Source organism: Thunnus albacares, chromosome 22 (genome assembly GCF_914725855.1).
Source record: "Thunnus albacares chromosome 22, fThuAlb1.1, whole genome shotgun sequence".
Lineage (NCBI taxonomy): Eukaryota > Metazoa > Chordata > Actinopteri > Scombriformes > Scombridae > Thunnus > Thunnus albacares.
The window spans coordinates 2,744,692-2,768,877 of record NC_058127.1 but is presented as its reverse complement, the minus strand read 5'-3'; the positions used below and the strand labels follow the sequence as shown (position 1 = coordinate 2,768,877).

The 24,186-nt window shown below is 40.2% G+C and overlaps 1 protein-coding gene across 1 annotated transcript in view; it reads left to right on the top strand.

The window, feature by feature from the left end:
* lratb.1 (lecithin retinol acyltransferase b, tandem duplicate 1) overlaps window positions 1–20,848 on the top strand; it is a 33,796-nt gene extending 12,948 nt beyond the window's left edge. Inside the window, exons 14-20 of the mRNA XM_044341985.1 lie at window positions 2,193–2,232; window positions 2,504–2,555; window positions 2,988–3,096; window positions 6,378–6,461; window positions 7,945–8,062; window positions 13,353–13,443; window positions 15,330–20,848. Of these exons, the coding sequence (XP_044197920.1) occupies window positions 2,193–2,232; window positions 2,504–2,555; window positions 2,988–3,096; window positions 6,378–6,461; window positions 7,945–8,062; window positions 13,353–13,443; window positions 15,330–15,404 (569 nt within the window). The 3' untranslated portion in view covers window positions 15,405–20,848. The remainder of the gene's footprint in view (window positions 1–2,192; window positions 2,233–2,503; window positions 2,556–2,987; window positions 3,097–6,377; window positions 6,462–7,944; window positions 8,063–13,352; window positions 13,444–15,329) is intronic.
* Window positions 20,849–24,186: the final 3,338 nt, after the last annotated feature.

The window sequence follows — 24,186 nt, the reverse complement described above, 5'->3', positions numbered from 1 at the left end:
AATAGTTAATATAAAGTGTTTTTTCAGTAGATTCAGTAGAAGAAGAAAGAAAGAGAGTGCTTTCATGCTGGAAAAAATGACAAAATGATGATGATTTTCTATATTTTTCTTCTCATGTTTGGATCCAAACCAACAATGAACTGATCTACTAACAAGTATTGTGTGTGTAACAAAGCCTGATATAACTTGTTCCTCCGTTGTCATCCAGAAACTATTAAGAACACGTCAGTGAGTCACTTCATCATGAAGAGTTTGGTGACGTTAGTTTGTTTAGACATGTCTTCTTGATGTTCTCCATCCCATAGTTGTCCAGATGTTTCTCTCTGGACCATCAGACCAAAATAACCACAATATTGTGTGTATAATTGAAACTACAGCTGCAACTAGTTATTATATTCATCATTAACTAATCTGTAGGGCTGCAGTCTCCCAGTTGACTGGTCGATTAGTTGGTCGATATGCTCTCTGGTCGAATAATCTCCGTGTTACTCTCATAAGAAGAAAAGTGCGACATCAACAGCCTTCCAGGATTAATCCATTATTTCCTGCGGCGGGGGAACAGACTAACAAATTACCTGTGAGAACAACGGGGGTGTATTCAAAACACCCCCGTTGTTTTCACAACTTTGAACTCGCCCAACCTAACGGAGACTGCCGGGTCCAACGGTACTCAACGGTTACTGAACGTTTACTGAATCTGTGTTTCTCCTGTAACAATATCAACGAACCTCCGCCAGGCCAAAAGATATTTTTTAATGCCAAAAATAACGCTAAATATCGGTAGTGTAACTCCGTTTAGGAATAGGGCAGTGCTTAGTATGTTTGCGTAGCAAGTGGGAAAGAGAGGCGGGAAAGTGACGGTGAATGCGAGCGGAGCAGAAGAAAAGGTTAGCGGTAAGTTGTTAGTCTGAGCGTTTACTGAAACAGTGTTCCTCCTATTATTATCACAAGAACCCCGCCAGGCCAAGAAAATATTTTTAATGCCAAAAATAACGTCAATTATCCATTATTTCGGAAATCGACAGCGTTTGGGAGTCTCTATGCAGTGCTGTTCCGGTACCTGAGTCAACCTCTGTGTCGTTGCCTGGGAAACTGCTGGTAGCGTAACGCCGTTAAGGAATACGTGATTGCGTAGTATGTTTGCGTAGCGAGCGGGAAAGAACGAGTGGCAGAGAAATGACGGTGGATGCGAGCGGAGCAGAGGAAAAGGTTAGTAGTAAGCTGTTAGTCCGGCAGTAAATGTACAGTACAGACTACAGTGTGTCAGTTAATAAATGCTAAAAAGTCTGTTGTTTCCCCAAGTGCTGGAGAAGTGAAGGGGGTTAGCTCCAAAGTTAGCAACAATGGGTTAGCATAACCGGAAGAGTGTGGCTGCTGAGTTCACTCTGTCCCGTTACGTCCAACCTCCCCGCGACTAATCGATTAGTTGAAGATTATGTATGATTTCAGTCGACCAGGATTTTCTTTGGTTGACTACAGCCCTACTAATCTGTCGATTATTTTCTCATTTAATTGATTAGTTGTTTGGTCCATAAAATGTCAGAAAATGCAAAGATATTCAGTTTACTGTCATAGAAACCAGAAAATATTCACATTTGAGAAGCTCAATCATCAAGATATTTGTCGATTACGTTTATAGTTGGCAACTAATTGATTAATCGACTAATCCTTGCAGCTCTAATTGTAACCTTCAGGATCCATAAATGAAGTGGATCTTCAGCGCTTTAAGGAGTCTGTAGGAAAAACTGAATATGTGCACATACAGTCCAGCTCACACAAACATCTACTCCCGTTTGTCAGGCGCACACACACACACACACACACACACACTCACTGAAGAGGGAGTATCCGTCAGCCTGTGTGTTGCTGCAGATAAGGAGGTTTATTTGGATTTTTGTTTATGGTGACAAGTTCAGCTTCAGCCACACACACACACACACACACACACACACACACACGTGAACTCTGAGTGACTCCTGCTGCTGCTGCTGCTGTCTCATGTTGTCCGTGGTGTCAAACTGAAAATAGGACAGGAAGCTGCGCCGAACTCTCGGATCAGCTGCTGCTGCTGCTGCTGCTGCTGCTACACCTGCACACATGGATTATTTCTGCTCGCTGGAAAAAAAAAAAAAAAAAAAACTGAACCTTTCTCTCTCTCTCTTTTTGTTCTGTCACTTTTTCCACGCTCACAGCTCCTGGACTGACCGGCATCGTGGGCGGACGTCCCAGAGTGTGAGTGGGAAAAAAAGATTTATTTCCAGTTAGGACTCTTAAGCTCTTTTGTATTTTTTTTTTTTTATGCAAACTGACGTCACAGGGAGCTGAATGTTTAATTTACTCTCACACAACAAATGCTGCTTTTATCGAACATTCTTAAATAAAGCGTCACATTTCTGGTGAAGAAACGCACAGCAGGACGCATCATCTTCTGTCACAATAAACAAACAATAACATCCGGATGTTTCTTCATATTTATAACATGTTCTGTCTTTGTGGTTTAAAGGTCTCCGGTCCTGAAGCCGTTTTTCTTCTTACACCCCAAATCTGAGCTGAAGGTGAGTTTGATTTTGCACCAAGAGTTGAGAAAACAAAACAAACAAACTGTGTTGTCACATTTTTGGGGTTTTCAAGACATTTCAACAAAGAAGGAACTTGATGAGTCACGCGCAGGTCATCCAGATGTCGCTGTGGGAAACACACCCACGATCCTGGAAAAGGTCAGAAGTATCATACAGTCCCTGCAGAAATGAGCTGAGCTGATAAAACCTGTTATCTTCATCATATCCAGCCACCTGCGACTGTGTGTTTCACATGCAACTAGACTAGATTTGACACTTTTTTTTTGATTTGCAACCAAAACCTTTATGGACTCATAAAAACACAACGGCTGCACTGGTGCAAAGAACCAAAAATAAGGAATCAGCCAGCAGTCGGTTGAGTTTGAACCACAAAATACTATAAAAAACGTGTTTCTGACGTCATTGCAGGTGGATATTCACATCGCTGGAGAGCTGGTGGAGTCGTTCTCGGAGGCGGGACCAGACACGCCTGAGCAGGAAGCCCCTCCCACCTCAGCGGATGATGTCCCAGACAGAGGTAAGCAGCACGTTAAGAGTCCCTGAGCAGGTTGGCGAAGTCCTTGAGGAGGCTTCATAGGGCCTTGAAAGGTTTCCAGAAGCTCTTCAGTGGTTCTTAATATTATCTGAGAATGTTTGAGTGGTCCTTGAAGGGACTTCAGAGAGTTCTAAACATCCTTGAAGAGGTTTCTGGAGTCCTCGAGGTGGGTTCAGGGGCACATAAAGAAGCTTAAATTGTCAAATGGTCATTGTAGAGGCTCCTAGTGTCCCTGTGGAGGTTTCAGAGTCCTTGAAGTGGTTCCAGGGCTCCCTGAAGAGGCTTAAATGATCCTTAAGGGGTTTCTAGGAGTATTTTAGGAGGTTCCAGGGGTCCTCTAGGAATTTTTTAGGGGTCATGAAGATGTTTCTGGAGTCCTTGAGGGGGCTTCGGGAGTCCTAGAGGGAGATCTAAGCATCCTTGAAGAGGTTTCTGGAGTCCTTGAGGTGGGTTCAGGGGCGCTTAAAGAAGCTTAAATTGTCAAATGGTCATTGTAGAGGTTCCTAGGGTCCCTGTGGTGGTTTCAGGGGACCATGAGTGAGGTTTAGGAGTCACAGAAGAGGATTTCAGATTCCTTGAAGTGGTTCCAGGGCTCCCTGAAGAGGCTTAAATGACCCTCAAGGGGTTTCTAGGAGTATTTTAGGAGGTTCCAGGGGTCCTTTTTAGGGATTTTTAGGGGTCATGAAGACGTTTCTGGAGTCCTTGACTGGGCTTCAGGAGTCCTGGAGGGAGATCTAAGCATCCTTGAAGAGGTTTCTGGAGTCCTTGAGGTGGGTTCAGGGGCGCTTAAACAAGTTTAAATTGTCAAATGGTCATTTCAGAGGTTCCTAGGGTCCCTGTGGTGGTTCTAGGGGACCTTGAGTGAGTTCTAGGAGTCCAAGAGGAGGATTTTAGAGTCCTTGAAGTGGTTCCAGGGCTCCCTGAAGAGGCTTAAATGACACTTAAGGGGTTTCTAGGAGTATTTCAGGAGGTTCCAGGGGTCCTGTAGGAAATTTTAGGGGTCATGAAGATGTTCCAGGAGTCCTGGAAGGAGATCTAAGCATCCATGAAGAGGTTTCTGGAGTCTTTGAGGTGGTTCCAGGGGTCTCTGAAGAGGCTTTAATGGTCATTGAGGGAGCTCCAGGCATTTCTGTGGGTTGTTGATGGAGCTCCAGGGATCACTGATGGGGCTTGAATGGTCCTTGAAGAGGTTCCAGGGGTCCTTTTTATGGGGATTAAATAGTCTTTGAAGAGGCTCCAGGGTTCCCTGAGTGATTTAACTGCTGATGGAGCCTGAAGCATCAGTACAGTTTCTATGGTTACCTGTAGTTTAATAAACCTTGAGCTCTGATTTAAAGTTAAACTATCGTTATGTAAATACATTTGAGATGCGCTGTCATACCAGCAACCAATCAGAAACCTTCTGTGACTGATATGAAACCAACCTTTAGTGAAGGTGATCGTTCCAGCGGCCTCGTCGTTCATCAGAGTAGAGAAACAGAATAAATTCATGATTTTTATTGCGTTCAGTTCTTCCACCTGCTGCTGTGCAGTTACTGATGTTTGCCTGCAGAGGGCGACGCACCCCCTCGTCCCATTTACCTCCATACAACCACCAGCACCACCACATACTTAAACCACTTAAAACCAACAGACATCCAGGAAAAATAAAAATAAAGAACAAACTGGTTAAAAGTTGTGAGGAAAGAGAGGTTCAGCAGGCAGAGTGTGTGTGTGCGTGTGTGTGTGTGTGTGTGTGTGTGTGTGTGTGTGTGTGTGTGTGTGGCGTCTCTTATCCCTAAAAAAGTACAAACTGTGCCACTTTTCCTCCTTTCACCCTTTTCACCAGCGCTTCCGTCACATGGCTCTGCACAAGACTGACACGCACAAAACACTGACCACACACACACACACACACACACACACATTCAGCAGAGTTTAACACACTCTCGAAACGCCGTTAAGACACTCTCAACCCGGCGTTAATGATGTTCTTTCTGACGGAGGCAATAGAAACTACATGTTCCTGGCTCCGCTGTCTTCACATTCCCCGGGCTGAAAGCAGGAAGGCCTCTCCAATCACACAAAAACCAAAACCAAGAGAATGAAAACATTCAAGCGAGAGAAGAAGAAAAGATGGAGCTGCTGCTTTTAATATTTATTTCACCTGCTTCTACTTAAAAAAAATCAAAATCATTGACCGACTTAAGCTCTGATATTGACGTTATGACTGTGTCATTTTGTCTTTTTTTATAAAAGGATGAGGCTGCTGATTCTTCTGTATTTTCTCTTATTGTCACCAAATGTCGTGCAACACAAACATGATCACTACAGTATCCAACGTCTCACCCAGTGCAGCCGTCACATATCATCACACACACACAATACTCGTCAATAGACCACTTTATTGTTGGTTCGGATCCAAATATGAGATTTATTGACAAGAAGAAAAATACAGCAAATCACCAGAATGATCCTTTAACTTCCTGTCTGCACCAGAAGTGGAAGTTGAACATGAGATAACATGCATCAATAGAATAAAACAGACCTTTATCGTCCACTTTTTGCTCACCAAAGAATAAAAGCAGCAGAGCAACATTAAACACTTAAGTTTAAAGATAAAATACCTAAAACAAAGACTTAAAAACATTTCAGCTTTTTGGTCGGTTGCATCTGTTCAGCAAACATTAAAAAAAAAAAAAAAGGAGGTTAAAAATGAACAAAGTCTGTGTGTGTGTGTGTGTGTGTGTGTGGAAGCAGGCATAACTAATGGATTACCTACCACACAGTCAGAAATAATGGATAATAATCTTTCCCCTCTGGTGCCACAACAAAGGAGAGACACTCACGCACACTCGCAGGGACGTAAGTGAACTACAGTGACTGATATTTATCGCTGGAAGTTACTGTAATTCAGAGGAATAAATGAAACTCTGACGTGTTTCTGTCTCCTGGGTTTTTGTTTGTTTTTCCAGGTGAGAGTGATCACATTCAGGCTTTTTTACAGTTAACTTTGTGATGAATCACTGTAGGTTTCCATTCCAAGAAAAAGGACAAACAGAAAAAGAAATGTTACCCCTCCTGAACAATAAATAAACAGAATAGAAAAACCTTTTTACACACAGAAATAATATATTAAGATACACAATGAAATAATGTTCCCAGCAGGAGACATTGAGGCATTTGGAAGGAGAATCAAACAACCTGATTCTCTGTGTTTTATCACCGTTAGTCGAGCCAAACAAACAGCAGTTGTTGTTGTTGTTTTTCTGGTCTCTGTCCAGACCTGCCCAGTGGACCACACAGCTACAGACTGGAGGAACTGGCCTACACGAGGAGCGGAGACAAAGGAGACTCGGCTAACATCGGTAAGAACAAAAAAAAAACATAGATTTTCCGATTAACGATCCACAATCGGTCCTTTTTTAAATCCAGAGATCATCGTCCAGTCAGAGCTGCGTGATGTTTAAAATGTTATATTGAGTTAAAGAGTAGCGTAGATGCTAGCCGCTAGGTTAGCCGTCTGGAGTCGTGAGAGTCCTGTAAACCGTGACGGTTTCAGTCTGTGGACTCGCTGCGGTTCACGGGACCGTCGTGACTCAGGACGGTCAGCTGATCTAGAGATCACATCTACGAGAGGAAACACACTGATCTGAGATGTGAAGTCATGGACCCGACAGTGTGCAGATTCTACTGGATTCTGTAGATGCACAATGATGTTTCTATTCTCGCTCAACTGTTTTATACATGAGGCCTAAACTATCTAGATGTATCATGTTTTAGTCTTTTTGCATTTTCTCAAGAAAACAATCCTTAGTGCATAGATGTTTTCTTTTTTTTAACAGGTAATGTTTTGCCTGTAATGTTCAAGGCAACAACAGTTCTGCTCACTTGTTGAATGTCGGACAAACTGACTCAATATCATCTGATGTAACTGAATCAAGAACTGAATCGATCCCTATAAAACACCATCCTGGTTCAACCTGAACTCGTCACTGAGGTTTCCTTCACACCAGAACGTCGCAGAGCAACGAAGCACATTACCTCGATATTTTGGTTAAAAAAAAAACACTTGTTCACTTTCTGGCAGAAAGTTAGATGAGAAGATCAATAGCACTTACATGTCTGACTGTTTAAATATGAAGCTACAGCCACTAGCAGATTAGATTAGCTTAGCTTAGCTTAGCAGCTAGCCTGGCTCTCTACAGCTAACTAATTAGCACGTTGTATCTTGTTTCTTTTATTCATATAAAAACCTGAAGTGTAATAACAACATGTTGCATTTTAACATGGGGACTGTTTTTTTGGCTGGCACAAGTAACTTCCTGTTGTTTCCACTGGTTGCCAGGCAACTGGACCCGGCCAAGAAAACGTCCGCCACGTAACCCTGTAAAACCACAACGTGTCGTTTTTACACTTTGGTTTTTTGCACGGATTAAACAAACGAGATATAACGTGTCCATTAGGTAGACAGAGCTAGGCTAACTGTTTCCTCTATGCTAAGCTATGCTAACCAGATGCTAGCTGTAGCTTCATATTTAACATACAGACATGAGAGTGGTGTCAATCTTCTCGTCTAACTCTCAGCGAGAAGACTCATGAGCTTAAAAATCTGAAATATTCCTTTAACTTCTCTAATAAATAGGGATTAAAGAGTGGTGACAGGTTTTAAATAAAGTGCCCTGAGCGCTCTGTTATTGGAAAATCCTCACACAGAAATAAACGTTCTGGTTTATTTATGGTAAACAGAAGATGGATAACTGGATGGTGTTCATGAAGTTCACATAGCTGAAGGGAAAAAACACCAAACTCTCTCATCACTCTCTGTTTTGTGTCTCTCTCTTCGTTCAGGAGTGATCGCTCGTCATCCTCTCTTCTATCCCTACCTGAAGAAACACCTGACTGCTTCTAAAGTGCAGGAATACTTCTCCCACCTCATCCAGCCGGGGGCGCACAACGCCGTCACACGGTGAGCGATGCAAGAAATATACCTTCGAGATAGAAGATTGGTTACATTTTATAACCGGGATCAAAACTAGAAGTCCTGAGTAGACGACGAGGATCAGGAGCAAATCTGAACCTTCATCAGTCCCCAGACGTGAGGCGCTTCTTCTCATATAATCAGATCTGAAAACGTTTCAATTGTTTTCTCTGCTCAAGACTTTAAGTTAACGTGATGTTCTTTATCAGGTAAGAAAACTGCTAAATATTATTTCTTACAGGTGTGAAAAAACGCTGAACCACCTAAAAAAAACGTTCAACCTGGTTAATGTTACGTAAAGTGTTGGAGAAGCTGACAGTTACGCTACGTTATCTCTATAAAACCACATGAAACAGATTCTAATATTTTTCCTCTGATATAAAACTGGAAACACAAAAACTCTCCTGCGTCGCCGATGTCAGAGTGTTTGAAAAGAGCGACTTAACGCTGCAACTCATCAGTTAATTTATAGATTAATCGATTAGTCGTCGATACACGTCGATCGCTGTTTCCCCAAAGTCCAAGATGGCGTCAACAACCACTAAACCACACCACACTGAAGACTAAAGAAACCAGAAAATAATCACATTTGAGAAGCTGAAATCTGATTTTTCTTGAAGAACGACTCAAAATAATTAATCGATTATCAAAACTGTTGGTGATTGATTTAATAGTCGGCAACTAATCAATCAATTGACTAATCTTTAGAGCTCTATAGTAACTTATTTGAGCCTAAAGCTGTTCAAACATAAACATAAACCCTCAAATGAATATATTTTTGCCCAATTAAAGGTGTAAAAATTGTGAACTTATCCTTTAAAAAGTAAAAATATAAAATTCTAATCAGCTGATTGATGGATTTGTTATTGGATCACTGACTGTGTGTCTACATGTGTAACAAATCTAATAATGCAGATACAGAAATCAATATATATTTGCATTCAAGCGTTTCGTGCAAATCCACACGTGTACAGATGTGAATGAGAGGTTTTTGTGTGTGTGTGTGTGTGTGTGTGTGTGTAGGAGGGAGAACATGTCTGTGAACTCACTTCTGTTTTAGACAATTTGAGAGGAACAAGCTCGTCAACTCCTCCGCACACACAGCTCCTCAGAGGGTTTTTTTTTTCAAGCAGGAACACAACAGAGGCAGCATGGCACGCAGCGGCGGCGATTAGCGGCTGCGGTTAGCTTTAATCACTGTCAGACGTCGGCCTTCACCAGCAAGACACAGCAGAGCGGGAACACGCTGAAAACAAGACGCACAAATCTGCCACCGAGGAGATATTAGTCACGATCGAGCCGGAGAGATCCAACATGAACCTCCTCCGTGTTTGTTTACTTCTTCTTCTTCTTCTTCTCAGTATTTATCTGTTCAGCATGTTATCAGACTGTGAGGTCAGTTTTGACTGAACCTTTTAATTTCATGGTCACGTTATGTTTAAATCCATCATATTTTTCATATCTGACATATTTAATCAAAGTCCTTTTAACCTTTCAAGCTCATCAAGTTGCAACTCATCGTTTTTACACCTTTTCATTAATATATTAACGCTGAGTTCATCTTTAGAGACTTTTAAAAGGTTTTCTCTCTCTGGTAATTCTCTTTTAAGGCATTAGTGTTCCATAATTTTCTAGTTTTCCCACTTTCTTGCTCAGGTTAAGAATATTTTTCATGATAATTTGCTAATCCTTGTTAGATTATTTAAACATAAACATAAAAAAAAATGTTAAGAATTCAAAATACTGGACTGATTTGACCTCAGTCTTTCCATTTAGAACGAGGTAAATCTGATGAGTCAAAGTTTTCCACTTCAGACGCTACAAACTGAACTGATGTGACAATGAATCACATCAGGCCAGACTCAAGTCTTTAGAGATCAAGTCCAAGTGAAGGTTCAAGTCTTTAAATGGGAAGATGAAGCAAATTTTTTCAGGGCAAGTCCATGAAAAGTCTTAAAATGGAAAGTTCAAGTGAAGTTTTTGACGATGAGTCCAAGTTAATCGAGCCTCAAGTGTTTTAAATAGGAAGTCCAAGTTTTTAGGGCAAGTTCAAGTCAAGTCTCAAGTCGATCCAAAAAAAACCCAAAAAAACAAGAATTCTAGTCCTTATTTTTGGTATTTTACAGACTTAACAATACATTGACAAACATAGATTAATCAATAATGAAGATATTATATCTGTGCTCTGTCCTATGGTCGTATACATTATAGAGTTGTTTCCTTATTGCATAAAGTTTCACAGCTGTTTGTTATGTTCTATCCTCGGTTTGTACATACATACGTGCTAACTAGAGGAACAACTGAAATCCCATTTAAAACATCTTAACCATGTTACTGGCTCCATTTTTTTTCAAACCTCACAAATACTGCACTGACAGAGATTTAACAGAGTGCTGAAGACACTGAAGGGCGGCTGTGGTTCAGACCGTTATACTGTAGCCATGAAGAAAACCACAACTGACTGAGAGAAAGCAGGAACACGACTTCCACGGAAACCGAGACAAACCACCATAATAAACATTACTGACTATCATAACCCTCCTCCGAGGTAAAAAAACCCTGTAATGACACAGCAGGGCAGACATAATAGAAGCCGGGGGTTTGTAGTTTTGACAGCTGGAGAGACTCGATGTTCAGTTTGTCTCCAAACAAATTTTTTAAAAACTCCTCACAGACAATGAGAAGCTTTCTGCAAGGTAACAACATCTACTTTGAGAAGGTAAATGGTTAATTACTCAAAGAATTAATGGGCGCTGGACTAAATATAAAATGATGAGCTGTTCATATTTTTCTGTCCAGTACGGTTGTAAATACCAGTTTATGTCTTTAGAATTAGGACAGAAAACCTCAGAAACATTTTTTCAGCTTTTCAGAAAGACTGATGACAGAAACTCTGTAGGAGAAAACACTTTGTCAGCATTATTTGGCTCGTTGTCTTCATGTAAAGTGTCCTCTGGTTGCATAAAAGACATTTCAAATGAAGCGCAGTAAGAATATTTCAGTTTCCTCCCATCAACACTCAACTGACATTAAAAATAGTGCCAGAAACCTTATTTCTTTTCATTTTTATACATATTTTTGAAAACTCTTGAAACAAGTTAACTTCTATTTCAAACAGATCAGAATATTTTCAGTGAACTGACAGATTTTAACACTTATATTAAGGGAATGTGATTTTTATGACTTTAACTTTAGACTAAGTCAACATAATGAGATTGTTTGAGGCTACCTGATGAATTTCCCATGAATGCGGCCATTTTTAATCTATGGTTCATGCTAACATTGCACATGCCAGCGCCATTATAGAGATTCTAGGAAACGAGGACTCGCGGAAAATGACGTATATATTGAGACCGAAAGGCCAAGTTACCCTGGTTAAGCTCTCTTAATACGTCCATTCGTGGTGCTAGAAGAAAAGTCAGAGGATCACCAAAGTCAATAGGACACATCGTCTGGAAACCATTAACATATGTAGAAAATTTCATAGTGATCCAGTCAATAGTTGTTGAAATATTTCAATCCGAACCAACATGGTGGACTGACTGACTGGCATTGCATCGCTGCTAGCATGGCTAATAAAAAATGTGCAGTTCTGGGTTTTACAGTCTGACTTGGTCTGATATGGCAGCAAACTAAAGATTCAGTTCAATTCAAAAGACTTAATTCATGTTTTAAGGGGCAATTTGGGGCAAGTTTGCATGCTTCTTCCCACTTTAACCTGAATAACAAACCGGGGCTCGGTGCTCGGGTTGATCCACATGGAGAACCGGGGCTAACGTTAGCTGGGAGGCTAGCAGAGGCTAGCTGGCTGTGCTTCCCTCCGGTCATGCTGCGGCTATCGCTCCACTAGCCTCTAAGCTAACGTTAGCCCCGGCTCTCCATGTGGATCCAAACGGTCTGACGGGCAGCTTGAGAAAAGTGGAGCCTGCGGAGGAAGCACCGGGACCGTCAGGGAGAAACAGTCCGTCGACGAGCTGCTAAGTTCGGCTGCACAGATAGGAAACACCTCGGCTGACAGGATGTACCACTCTGTTTAGAAAAAACAATCTTTTTGGTTTATAACGGCGGTTGGCAACCAGCGTATTAGGTGCATTACCGCCACCTTCTTTTAATGCTCCTGAACTCCAGTCTTCCTAAATTCTTCCTAAAAACATAATAGTCTCCTCAGCCATCTGGAAAAAAATATGAGCATATATCGGTATCAGCATTGGCCACAGTGAGTTGGAAATCGGCAAAAAATCCAATATCGTGCATCCATTAGTATGAGTAACAAAAAAGTATAAAAACCTTGCTTCTCTCGTTCCTGGAAACGTTTCCTGTCGTCGTCTTTCGTCACCGTGTTCAGCAGTGAATCTTCTCCCTTTCAGTCCCAATAGTTTCAACCAGCTGCTACTCCCGCGCTAACGATGGTTTAATATCCTGTAATTACCACCTGTGGCCACGATGGCCGCTGTTGAGCAACAGTTACGTTATCTCATTTTAAGAAGCACAATCTACCAGACATGACGACCAGCTGAGGAGGTTTAGGTGTTAAACTGCAGGTATGATGGAGGAGTTTTTGGGTAACGCTACCACACACATGTGAAGTCGCTGCCTCCTGTACATCCAGGCGGACATGTCTGAGCCATGACTCAGCGCGCGGCGTGTTAGCGATTAGCGTAATGAAGAAGTGGAGGCTGTAAAGCTCGCTGACCTGCGTCTCCTCTCACACCCCGAAACGCCTCCCTGCTGCCACAGACGCTTCATTAGTGCACCGCCAGCTCTCATTAAACCTGCAGGAGGCCCGGAGACACACACACACACACACACACACACACACACACACACACACACACACACACACACATTTAACTGCTTACAGACAGAAACACACACACACACACAGGTTTTGCATATGATCACATTTGAACCTCCCCCTCTCTTTTCTGTGCAACTGCAAACACATACTTGCAAAAACACACGCGCACACACACACACACACATGCTGACAGAGCGTGGTTAACCATGACACACACACACACACTGACACACACTGACACACACTTCTGGAAAAAAATGACACACTAACACACATTTTACGTGTAAGTGTGCACAATAAAGCTCCGCACCAGCACATGGTGCCAGGCTATGCTGGCAGGCCTGTGTGTGTGTGTGTGTGTGTGTGTGTGAGACATTTGTTCATCTGTGTGGTTTCACAAGTATGGAGGTTTTGTGTTGCTATGGGTTACAAGTGTGTTTTTTTGTTTTGTTTTATTTTGGGGTTTTTTGTGGTTCGTAGGTACACTCTGCCGGGGATCCACAGCCTCAACTTTGTCCTGCAGAGTTCACTCGGTGGGGGAGGGGTGGCGTCTCTACGCAGCGACCCCCAGGTAACTAACACACACACACACACACACACACACACACACACACATATACAAACACACACAACTCTGACCTTTCGCTCTTTCTTAACTTTGGAGCTTCTTCCTCTTTCTGTTTTCTGTCTTTCGTCACCTCTTCTCTGCTATCTGTCCGTCTTTGTCCAGTAACATTCAAACAGCTAAAACTGCATCCAGCAGCTCAGATTTGTGAAGTTTAGACGGTTTATTTTGCCTCCTTTATGTCCCGTTCATTAGCTGGCGGATCAATAACTCTTCTCTCAGTCACCACGCTGAAGAAGAATCTAATGAGTTGGAAGTACAGTAAAACTACAAATAACATACGATGAATGTTTATAATTTTGTGCATAAAAATTGTAAATTACCACAAACAAACACTGTACTTAAATGTTCATCAACATTAGTCCTGCACCGGTAAAAACATAATATATATTCACGGGTCAGAATGAACAAAATTCAGCGGGTGAAATTAACAGGAGAACCAAAAAATAAAATAAATAAAATGAAATAGAAGTTAAAGTAAAGCAGCTGAATCTTATCACCCCTCAACTCACATCCGGTCAAGTAACAGGAAGTCACAGATGAAACGCTAGCAGCTAGTGGATCAAAATGGATGATGACCTAAAATAGCAGATGGTGAATATAATAATTGTGGACAATATACAACGTTGAAGGCGGAGAAATCTGGTGTGTTCAGAGACTCTGAGAATAATACTGTCAGTATTTTGCTGTTGTGTTTTTGTATATTTTAATTTAAACAACATGATAAGACATCCGTTTAAATTGCACAAGTTAAGATAAAACTCTCTACTCTCTGAGTGATTACGTTGTGTTTACATGTGGAAGTGCCAAAAACTGCAGTTCCTTGAACGACCACTTGAGGCTCCAAAAGTGAGTCAATCATAGACCTCCATGTTAAAATGACTTTACAGCAGAAATAAACATGTTTACAGTCTGGTACAAACAACGGTTTTGGTCTCTGTAGCTAATTTCCTCTTTCATGACAACTGAATGAAGGACATGGCTGCTTTGAGTGACAGGTCCGCCAGCCGCTAGGTGGCTTGTTTCAGCCGTTCGGCCCCGCCTCTTTGCCTTTTTTTTGATTGGCTGGGAGTTAGGCAGCGTCACGTACAGCCAAGATGGCGACGGCCCGGAGCGGCTCACTTTGAGCTTCAAAACCGCTCTTCAGAAACCAACGGGTGACGTCACGGTAACTACGTCCATGTTTTTATACAGTCTATGATTTACTCACAGATCAAGTTGTGAGTTGTGATCAAAAGATTTATGAATTTATCCGCCGTAATGTGGACGTCCACTACCCAACACCTGTAACCATGGCAACTGTATAGAGATGACAGCAACTGCAACCTCAAAACACTTGGAAAAAATAAAAATTAAAAACTGATCAAAACAAAATTAAAAGTTTTTGTTGACCAAAAAAAATCTGATTACTAGAATCTGACTAATGTACATTTTCGTTAAACGACGTTACGATGAGTGTGAATGTTTTCACGTTAACAGCTCAGTGAGAACTTTTTTTTCCTCTTCATACCCTTGTGCCTTTCACCCTCCTCCTCCTCCTCCTCCTCCTCCTCCTCCTCTTTTCTTCTCCCTCCGTTGTTCAGACGCTCCTGTAAAGTTTTTTTACCGCCTCGCTGGAATCCACAGCACATCAAAGAAACACACACACACACACACACATTTAGTGCTCTCACAGTGCGCTAATACACACACACACACACACACCTCACACTCAGAGACCCATAAAGCTCCAAACACATTGAACGTGTAACTTCAAACACACATGTTCATCTTGTAAGAATGCACGTTTAACTGTGATGACGTAAAGTTGTTGTACTTTTTGTTGTTTTCAGGGTAAAGCCTACGGTCAGATGTTGCTGGACTTGAAGCTGAAAGGACTACCTGACCTCAAATCACTAGTGGATTAAAAGAGAGAGAGAGAGGAAGAGAGGGGAAATGGAGACATAAAAACACTTCACAAAGAGAAAAGAAAGTGAAAGTGAAGAAAACGCCCACGAGAGACTTTAAAAAAAACATTTTACCTCAAAAGAAACACAGAAGACGCATTCATGAATCATTCAGGAGTGAAACTCACGTCCACGATGAAAGTTTTTTGGGGAAACTCAAAGACTACAAGATTACATCATATAAGTAAACTTTATTTTCCGTGCAGTAAGTCAAGTTTATTTTATTTACAAAACCCAAAATCACAGATATGCAACCTGTAATCATCATCGAGCAGAATCTCAGGATTTTATCCACAATGCAAACGTTTAGTAGCTTCAGTCGCTGCTTTAAACAACAAAAACTGTTTCTGTCAAAGTCAGTTTGTTTGCCGTGTTGCTGTGGAGACGTAGATGTTCAAATTTCCAGTTTTTTCTGGGTTTTTTTCATTCATGTTGACTTAAAATTGGAGGATTACCATTCATCTTTGTGCTTGCATCAACACTGGTGATGAAAACCATGTTTTATGACTGAGAGCTCCAGAACAGCTAGTAAACGGATTGTTTTTTTAACTACTTTTTTCTAAGTCAAGAATGAACTTTGAAGCCAACGTGGGTGGAAATTTGAACATTTACGACTCCGTGACAACTCCATCTGCTGATGAAGATCATAAGATAAGATCGAAAGCTCTAGAACAGCTACTAAACTGACCTTGAGGTGAGATTTTAACCGCTGTGTCTAAAGTCAAGAACGAACTTTGAGTCTCTTTTGTAAGCCGACGAGCTCAGGAAAAAAATAGAAATTTGAACATCAACGATTCCATGACAACCGGGCAGACCGTGTCTGCTGATGAAGATCATGTGATATGATTGAAAGGTCTTGAACAGCTACTAAACTGACCTTGAGGTGAGATTTTAAAGAATGAACTCTGACTCTCTTTTGTAAGCAGACGTGGATAAGAAGTGCTTAAAGAAACACAGGGCTCAGAAAAAAAATAGAAATTTGAACACCTACGATTCCATGACTGATGAAGATCATGTGATATGATTGAAAGCTCCAAAAGTAGCTACTAAATGGACACTGAGGTGAGATTACAAGAAACTGCCAGTTATATGTTTGCAGGCAAAACCGCTTAAGTTGAGTCCGAGACAAAGTCAAAGTCTGAGTCAAAGTAGCATGGAGACCGAGTCCAGACGGAGTCCTAAAGGGCGACGTAGGGAACATTTTGGGGGGTAAACGTGAACTTTAACCTCTCAGTCTGGACCGGCTCTCTGCACCAGCTTCAGGGGAGCTGCTCTTTCGCGACCATCCCCAACCTCTGACCTCCCCCCCTGAGAAGGAGGTTCGGGTTTCCCTCGGAGGGGTAAACACCGCTGCAACAAGATGTCCCGTTCAGATATCAGAGGAGACACATGCGCGCTGGCTTCAGGTCGAGCGGGCGCGACGCCTGGTTCCTCCAGCGCGTTCACCTCGAAGCGACCCGGCTCCGGTGTTCATCGCCCCGCAGGAATGTGCATCTCCTTCCACCAAACCGGCTCTCTGGCTTCCAGGCTGTTTATCCATAATTGCAAACAGACCGAAGCAGATCCTTGCTGCAGCTTCTGTCGTGGCTGAAAACTCAGCTCGCCCACCTCCTCTGAATCATATCCTTTTCCCCCCAAATCTTCAGTGAAGAAGAAAAAAAAAAAAAAATCTCATCTGCTTCTTTTTCCTCTTTGAATTCAACTTTTTCCTGGCACCTGGGAGTCTTTTTACTTGAACTTTCTTGGGTTCTAGCAAAGTTGTTAAGCCACCCTTGACCTCCTTGGCTGTTTGGAAAACTTGAATTCAGAGTTTGTGACAAAGCGTTTTAAATGTGAAACAAAAAAAAAAAAAGGAATTCCTTTAAATGAATGAGCACAAACATGAAGACGAACCACATGAGACAGCCTGCGTAAAACAATAAATAAACATTGGGTTTCTAAACAGACATACAAAGACTTTTGCAAAAGCACAGTAAAACCATAATAGATGACAATAAGATACACAAATCCTTCCAGATGTAAATTGAAAGCAGGGTTGCATGAGTATAAATCAGGCCAATAAAAGGGGAATGGCACTGGGGGAAAACCTAAAAATCTATCAGCTTGTCTGTGGCATTGAAAAGATGACATGGAAGTGGTCAGATCTGCAGAGTTAGGTGTTAAAATCAAAGCTGTAAATTTTTTGATTGTTTCCTGTTTTCATAATACACCAAATTAAAGAAAGATGTCAGCTGCGATGTCACCACTTAGCATGGAAATGTGGAAATCTGTCCAGCTTGTTGCTGCTTTCCAAAAACTCAAGACACTGTTATTCACAGGAAGTACGTACGTTAATTATTTGGAGAAACACTTGGAACAATGTTTTTTTTCAACAAAATATCGATGCAACCCAAAAATAACAGTTTGATATCTTCCCAAAGCACTTCATGAAGCCCTCACAATGAATATTCCCAATATATATTATGTAAAAAATCAGAACCCTTCCCTCTCGTTTCTCTCACTTTCTGCCGACTTTTCTCTCTCTGCACATACATCTAAATAATTATTAAAAAAAAGATTGTCAACAACATTGATTTATTCAAAATATAACAGAAGTTAAAAGCAGTACCTCAGTTTAACCCCGTATAAGGCTAATATATCTTATTAGTTATACCATTACGTTTACATTCAACATAAACCCAATGCTTAATTCATGAGGAGATTCCCAACATCACCAATAAAGATTCAATGGTTTCCAGATTTCCTCATAAACGCACTGTAGACATCAATATTTGGCTTATAAGTAGCTTTTTTTTGCAGTATACACATCTATATAATCTATACTCTTTTTGCTGTCAAAATAAGATTAAATAGGTATATGTGAATTAAAAATACTTCTAAAGGAATATTTACAGTGAGATTTTTTGAGATCATATTAATAAAACCTCCTTCCGAAACTCTGCTGTTTGAACACACAAACAACAAAGAAGAGTACCTTGAAATTCTTTACATTTAAAACTAATATAAGAAATATTGTCATTGTGTTTATGTAGTTAAACAGGAGAAACATAAATCTGCATCATCCAGTTGAACTGAAGCAACAGTAGCTTAGTATTAATTTGAGCCTCGACACATGCTTCCCTCCAATGGAAATGTCCTTTAGATCCAATTTCCAAACTTCCTGTTTAGACTCTCGAGAGGTTATAGATAGTTATAGATAGTTGATGTTAATCAAGATAAGATAAGATGTTGCTTTATTGATCCCCTGTAGGGGAAATTCAGTTTGACACAGGGATAAAAAGTAAGTAATAAATAAAGATAGGAATAATAGATACAATAAAATAGATTGTGTGTATATACACACATGGTGCTGTTCCTAAAAATATACATACTGTACATACACTCATAGCAGTATCTGTTTGTATATACATGTGCAATATCTTGGTGACAGTTTAGCTGTTACTGGTGTCTGGGTACTGGGTGCTGTGGTGTTGTGGAGTCTGATGGCTGGTGTTACAAAGGAGCCCCATCAGCGCTTAGACGTACATGGCTGGATGAGTCTGAGGCTAAACCTGCTCCTGAGCCACCTCAGCTCGGCGTAGACAGGATGAGACGGGTTGTCCATGATAGTTTTTAGCTTCTCTCTCATCCTCCACTTCTCTGTCACTGCCTCCACACTGTCCAGTTCCATCCCCACCAGTTTGCCCAGTTTGTTGGCACCACAGCAAAGACGATAACACTGGTCACTACAGACTGGTAGAACATCAGCCTAGTGCACACTTTGAAGGACCTTGAGCCTCCTCAGAAAGAACAATCTGCTCTGTCCGTTCCTGTATCTAATTTCCTGTTATCTAATCTAATCTAAAATTAATTAATGAATTGATTAGTCAATATTGATGAAAATTGATTTTTAAGCAATTTTTGACCATGCTTTAGTGATATTGGACGCTCATACATGCATTTTTAATATCAGACTTTCCATCAGTCAATATTTGGGTCTAAACACAACAAGCTTTCAGAATCAGCATTAAGGAGCCTCATCCATCCGTTTAATGTCCGTCCCAACCTCCTGACCTCATCTGCAACATTTTCATCATCCTAATCAAATGTTTTTTGTTCAAGTAGTATAAGCAGTTAATGTTAAACAAACATTAAGATGGAAATTATGCTGGGTAACAAGAAACGACAAGAAAGTTTAACGACAAAGCAGACGTCCAAGAGTTCAGCCTGGTGGAACAACAGAGATTTTGTTCATTTTTAGTAGATTTTAAAACAAACAACAGAAACATTAAGTCAAAGGAAAGGCAGTTCAAGTTCTTCAGCCAACTCGGATCAAACTCTGCGATTTCCATCCAGGGAAAAGCTTGGATTAATTTGGAAACCATTAATTGAGCCTTGTAGAACACCACAGATTTTTTTTCCTTCATTTTAATTAATTCATGACAAAAAAAACAGAAACATTAAGGCTCCATATTTTTTAAGTTGAAGGAAAAGCACTAAGGACCGTGGACCTAAATGAGGCTCATCTTTGGGGAAAAAAGCAAAGGTACAAGAATTGAGCCTTGTGGAACACCAGAGATGTTTTCTTAATTTTTAGCAGATGTAAATCAAAAAACGAAACATTAATGGTCCATATTTTTTGTTAAAGGAAAAGTAGTTGAAATTCTCCAAAAGAAAAGCTTCTACTCTCTTAATGTTATTTAACACTAAAGACCATGAATGTCTAAGTTCATGGTAATCCATCCAGTAGTTGTTGAGATGTTGCACTCAGGACTCAAATGTTGCTTGTCGAGCAAAAAAACACAAAAGTCCAACTATTGAGCCTTGTGGAACACTGCAGATGTTTTCTTCATTTTAGTAATGTAAAACAAAAAAAATGAAACATTAATGGTCCATATTTTTTTGTTAAAGGAAAAACAGTTGAAATTCTTCTAAAACAGTTTGTATTCCTTTTGTTATTTTAACGCTAAAGAACATGAATGTCTGTTCATGGTAATCCATCCACTAGTTGTTTAGATATTTCACTCAGGACTCAAATGTTGCTTGTCGGGCCAAAAAGCAAAGGTCCAAGTATTGAACCTTGTTGAACACCAGAGAACAACTTCAACAGGCTTCAATCAACTACTAGAAACAATAACAAGCTTCAGATTCATTAAGTTGGAAGAAAACCAGTTAAAGTTGTTGAACGGACGCTGGTCAAACTCTGTGATTTGATGTTTTTGTGGGTCTTCTACTGGAGCGGCTGAGAGTAGAAGTGCCTTGCTCAGAGGTTTTTAAACTCAACTTAACCACTGAAAACATTATTTAAAATGTCAGAAACCTTAATTAACTGTTTCATTGTCTGTTGAGGACATGACAGATTTTCAGGACTCTGGAGAAGCCATTTTAATTCTCTGTACTCTACATAAAGCCTTATTGTGAAATGATGTGTGCTTTTTGTATCATTGCATTGATTTTACTAAAGGGAGCACCACTTTATTTTAATGGTTTTCTTACACATTCTTTCTCTTCGTCCATTTCCGAAACTTGAAACTCATCACTATTTTTAAATCAGATGATTGAATTAATAAAGAATCTGAAAGATGTTATAATCAAACGTCCTAAGCTGACACAGAATGTGAAGTAAAACCAACTAGGATGTTGTAAAGAAACTCACTTCTGCCTTCTTTTCTATTTTTTCATGATGGAAGTTTGATTCCTGTATTTCTATACTCATAAAGATGTTTTTGGGTTGATGATTCACATGTTCACATCACATGAAATGCATTAAAATAGTAAAACGATTTCTGTATGAAAGTGATTTTGTAGATACTAACTGAAGAGATTAAAAGATATTTTATTACCAAAGCTTTTGTTGGTGATTTTATTGTGTGCATGTGTTTGTATGTGTCATTTCCTCCTCTGCCTTGTTAACCAGCACGCCTTTGTCACAGGAAGCAGATCGGCGAGAGGTGTTGACAGCAAAGCATCAACAAGACAGAAACATCTGTTTCGCTGATCTCAGTAACAACAGTTTGTTTTAAATGTGGATTCAAGGAGAGTTTTCTATGCAGATAACACTTTTTCTTGAATATCTATGACTCTTCACAACCATAATATTTAACTTTTTCTAGTTTAAGTGAAAGCATTAGTGTTTTCATGTTGCTCCAGGGCAAACTTTATGTTCAAATAACTAAAATATTGGCTGAATTTCAAGTCAAGTGGCTTTTTTTTCAAAGCACATTTAAAAATAACACAAATAAATCAAAGTGCTGAACAATTTCCAAGGCGAGGTTAAAAATATGCGGTGCAAAAATCAGAAATATGTTGGAATTGACTGTCCGCCAGTCTATGCCTTCCTTTGATACACCTTTTTGAACATCTAATGTGAAGTTGATAATGATAACAGTGGAAGATAAATCAGTGGGTCCTCTATTTTTAACAGATATAGACAAAAGCAGGCTTATTATTTTTATTCATTGACCTTTGACTTTAGTCCCTGAAATGATTCCTGTGTCTGTTGGATTCTATCAGCTTTAGCTAGCTAATTAAGCTAATGTTAGCACCATGAATTGGTTAAAAACGTTTTTTTAGTGTCTCGAGATGACTCATTTTAAAATGAGATTCTTGTAAAAGGATCTTAAATATGCACATGATGTCTTAGTCCTCGTATTATAATTGTGTGGTTGCTACAAGTGTAGGTGTACAAGAAACATTTTTGTACAGTTGGCTCCTTGGATGAAGCCGATTTGACTGATATAGGCCCATTTGTGCCTGTAATAACACGCTTTGCTTCTTTTGGCACATATTTCATCCAATCTTCACCAAATTTGGTACACATCATATTTAGATGACCCTAAACAAGACTTATGAGTTTGAAGACGTGGCCTGATGCACTTAATGGGCTATAATTCTTCAATGCTAAGTTATATTGCAGCTTTGGGAATGTAAGACACTGCACAGTGTCTAATATTTGAAACAATTCTAGCCACAGGGGGCGCTACAGTAACAATATAACGTGATATTTGTATAATCCTGTCGTCTTTAATAAAATTAATCTTGGTACACAAGTTCACCATTAGCATATTAGCATGTGCAAGACGTACTGAAGCACGGCACCAATAGCTCCACCTAGTGGCCATTAATAAAACACCGCCATATCTCCTGAATGCATTTTCCAATTTCTACCCATTTTTGGTTGATATCTTCAGATGTAAACACTTCTTGCTGGGACTCACACACACTTTCTTCAGGAAATACAAATATTCTAGTTCCACAATCTGTACATTTTTTTTTTTTACCTTTTCATCTGCTGCATTGTTTGTGCTACAAAAACCATTCAAATGTCAAACTGTGCAGCTCATTCAGCAGATGTGTGCTAATACTTTTCTGTTTTCTAGCGTATTCCAGCGATTTCATATTAATTTTTAAACATCCAGATTTATAATGGCAGTCTATTGGAGGAATGATCCAACTCAGTCGGGACTTTTGTCACTTTGAAACTCAACTGCTCGGACATCCTTTATCCTACAGACCCCATTCAAACTTTAAAACATTCACAAACCTTTGAAAGTTCAAAGTTGTCTTCTGTGTTTTGACATCTTTTGTACATTTGGAGCAATTTAAGTCCTGAGTGAAGGCTTTTGACAATTCATCAACATAGACTAAACAGTCCATTAAGTGAAAACAATAGCAGATTAATCAGTAATGAAACTAATTGTTAGTTGCAGCTCTAATGCAGTTTGATTGATTCGAAAATTGCAGTTGAAAGGAGTTTAATGAACGAACGTCATTTTCTGGTCTGAAGATTTTTATTTTACTTTTCATGTGAATTTATGTTCTTGGTTATAATTTCTCAGAGATTTTGAGCAGCACAAACTGAACTCCAGTTACCTCAATTATAAATATCATTGCCAGATATCTTAAAACCCTGGACAGAAGAACTACCAGCATGCATAGAAACCACCAGAACTGATCCTCGAAGGCACCAACAAATCACAAACTGGTGTTTCCCACCAGCAGTAGGTTCAGCGTCAGTCTGACAAACTGAGGATGAAAGATGTGTTTAATATTCATCACCAGGCAGACGGCATGGGAACGAGAGTGTGTGTGTGTGTGTGCGTTCATTAATCAGTATCAGAGCCGCAGGTCGCCTGTTGAATCGGCGTCGTCGCCTTTTGTGCTGCTCAGACTGACGGACGGCGAGGTAAAGCAACACATTCACACCCTCTCTCTCTCTCTCTCTCTCTCTCTCTCTCTCTCTGACTGTCAGGGAGGATAAAAGGAGATAAATCACATCTCATCCGTCTTTATTATTTTCTCTTTATGCCTCTTTTGGTGTCTCTTCTCTCTTTTTGTTTCGACGTCACACAGATTCTCTCTCTCAGCTAAAATCATCACAACATAATTATCTCTCAGTTGTTTTGTTGTCATTGTGACTTCTTCACTTCATCAGCACGGGATCCCATATGTTTCATTACTAAATGATTAGCTGCCCTCATAATACACAGAAAAACAACTACTGACAGATTTATTGTCATGTGAACTGTGCAAAGAAATTCTTAGTTTTCTGTGTATAGAGGGTAAAAAAGGAAGAAATAATCTGGCAAGTATGAATATCAGTAAGTATAAAAAGAGTCATACAAGCATCATTCTGCACCAAAAACATAAAAAAACCAAAACAGATTCCTTGTACAGGTGTACTTAGTGATTAAAGTCTGATTGTGTAACAAGCTGCAGGTCTGAAAGAGGTGAAGACAACGTCTACATTAAGCCGGCTAATTTC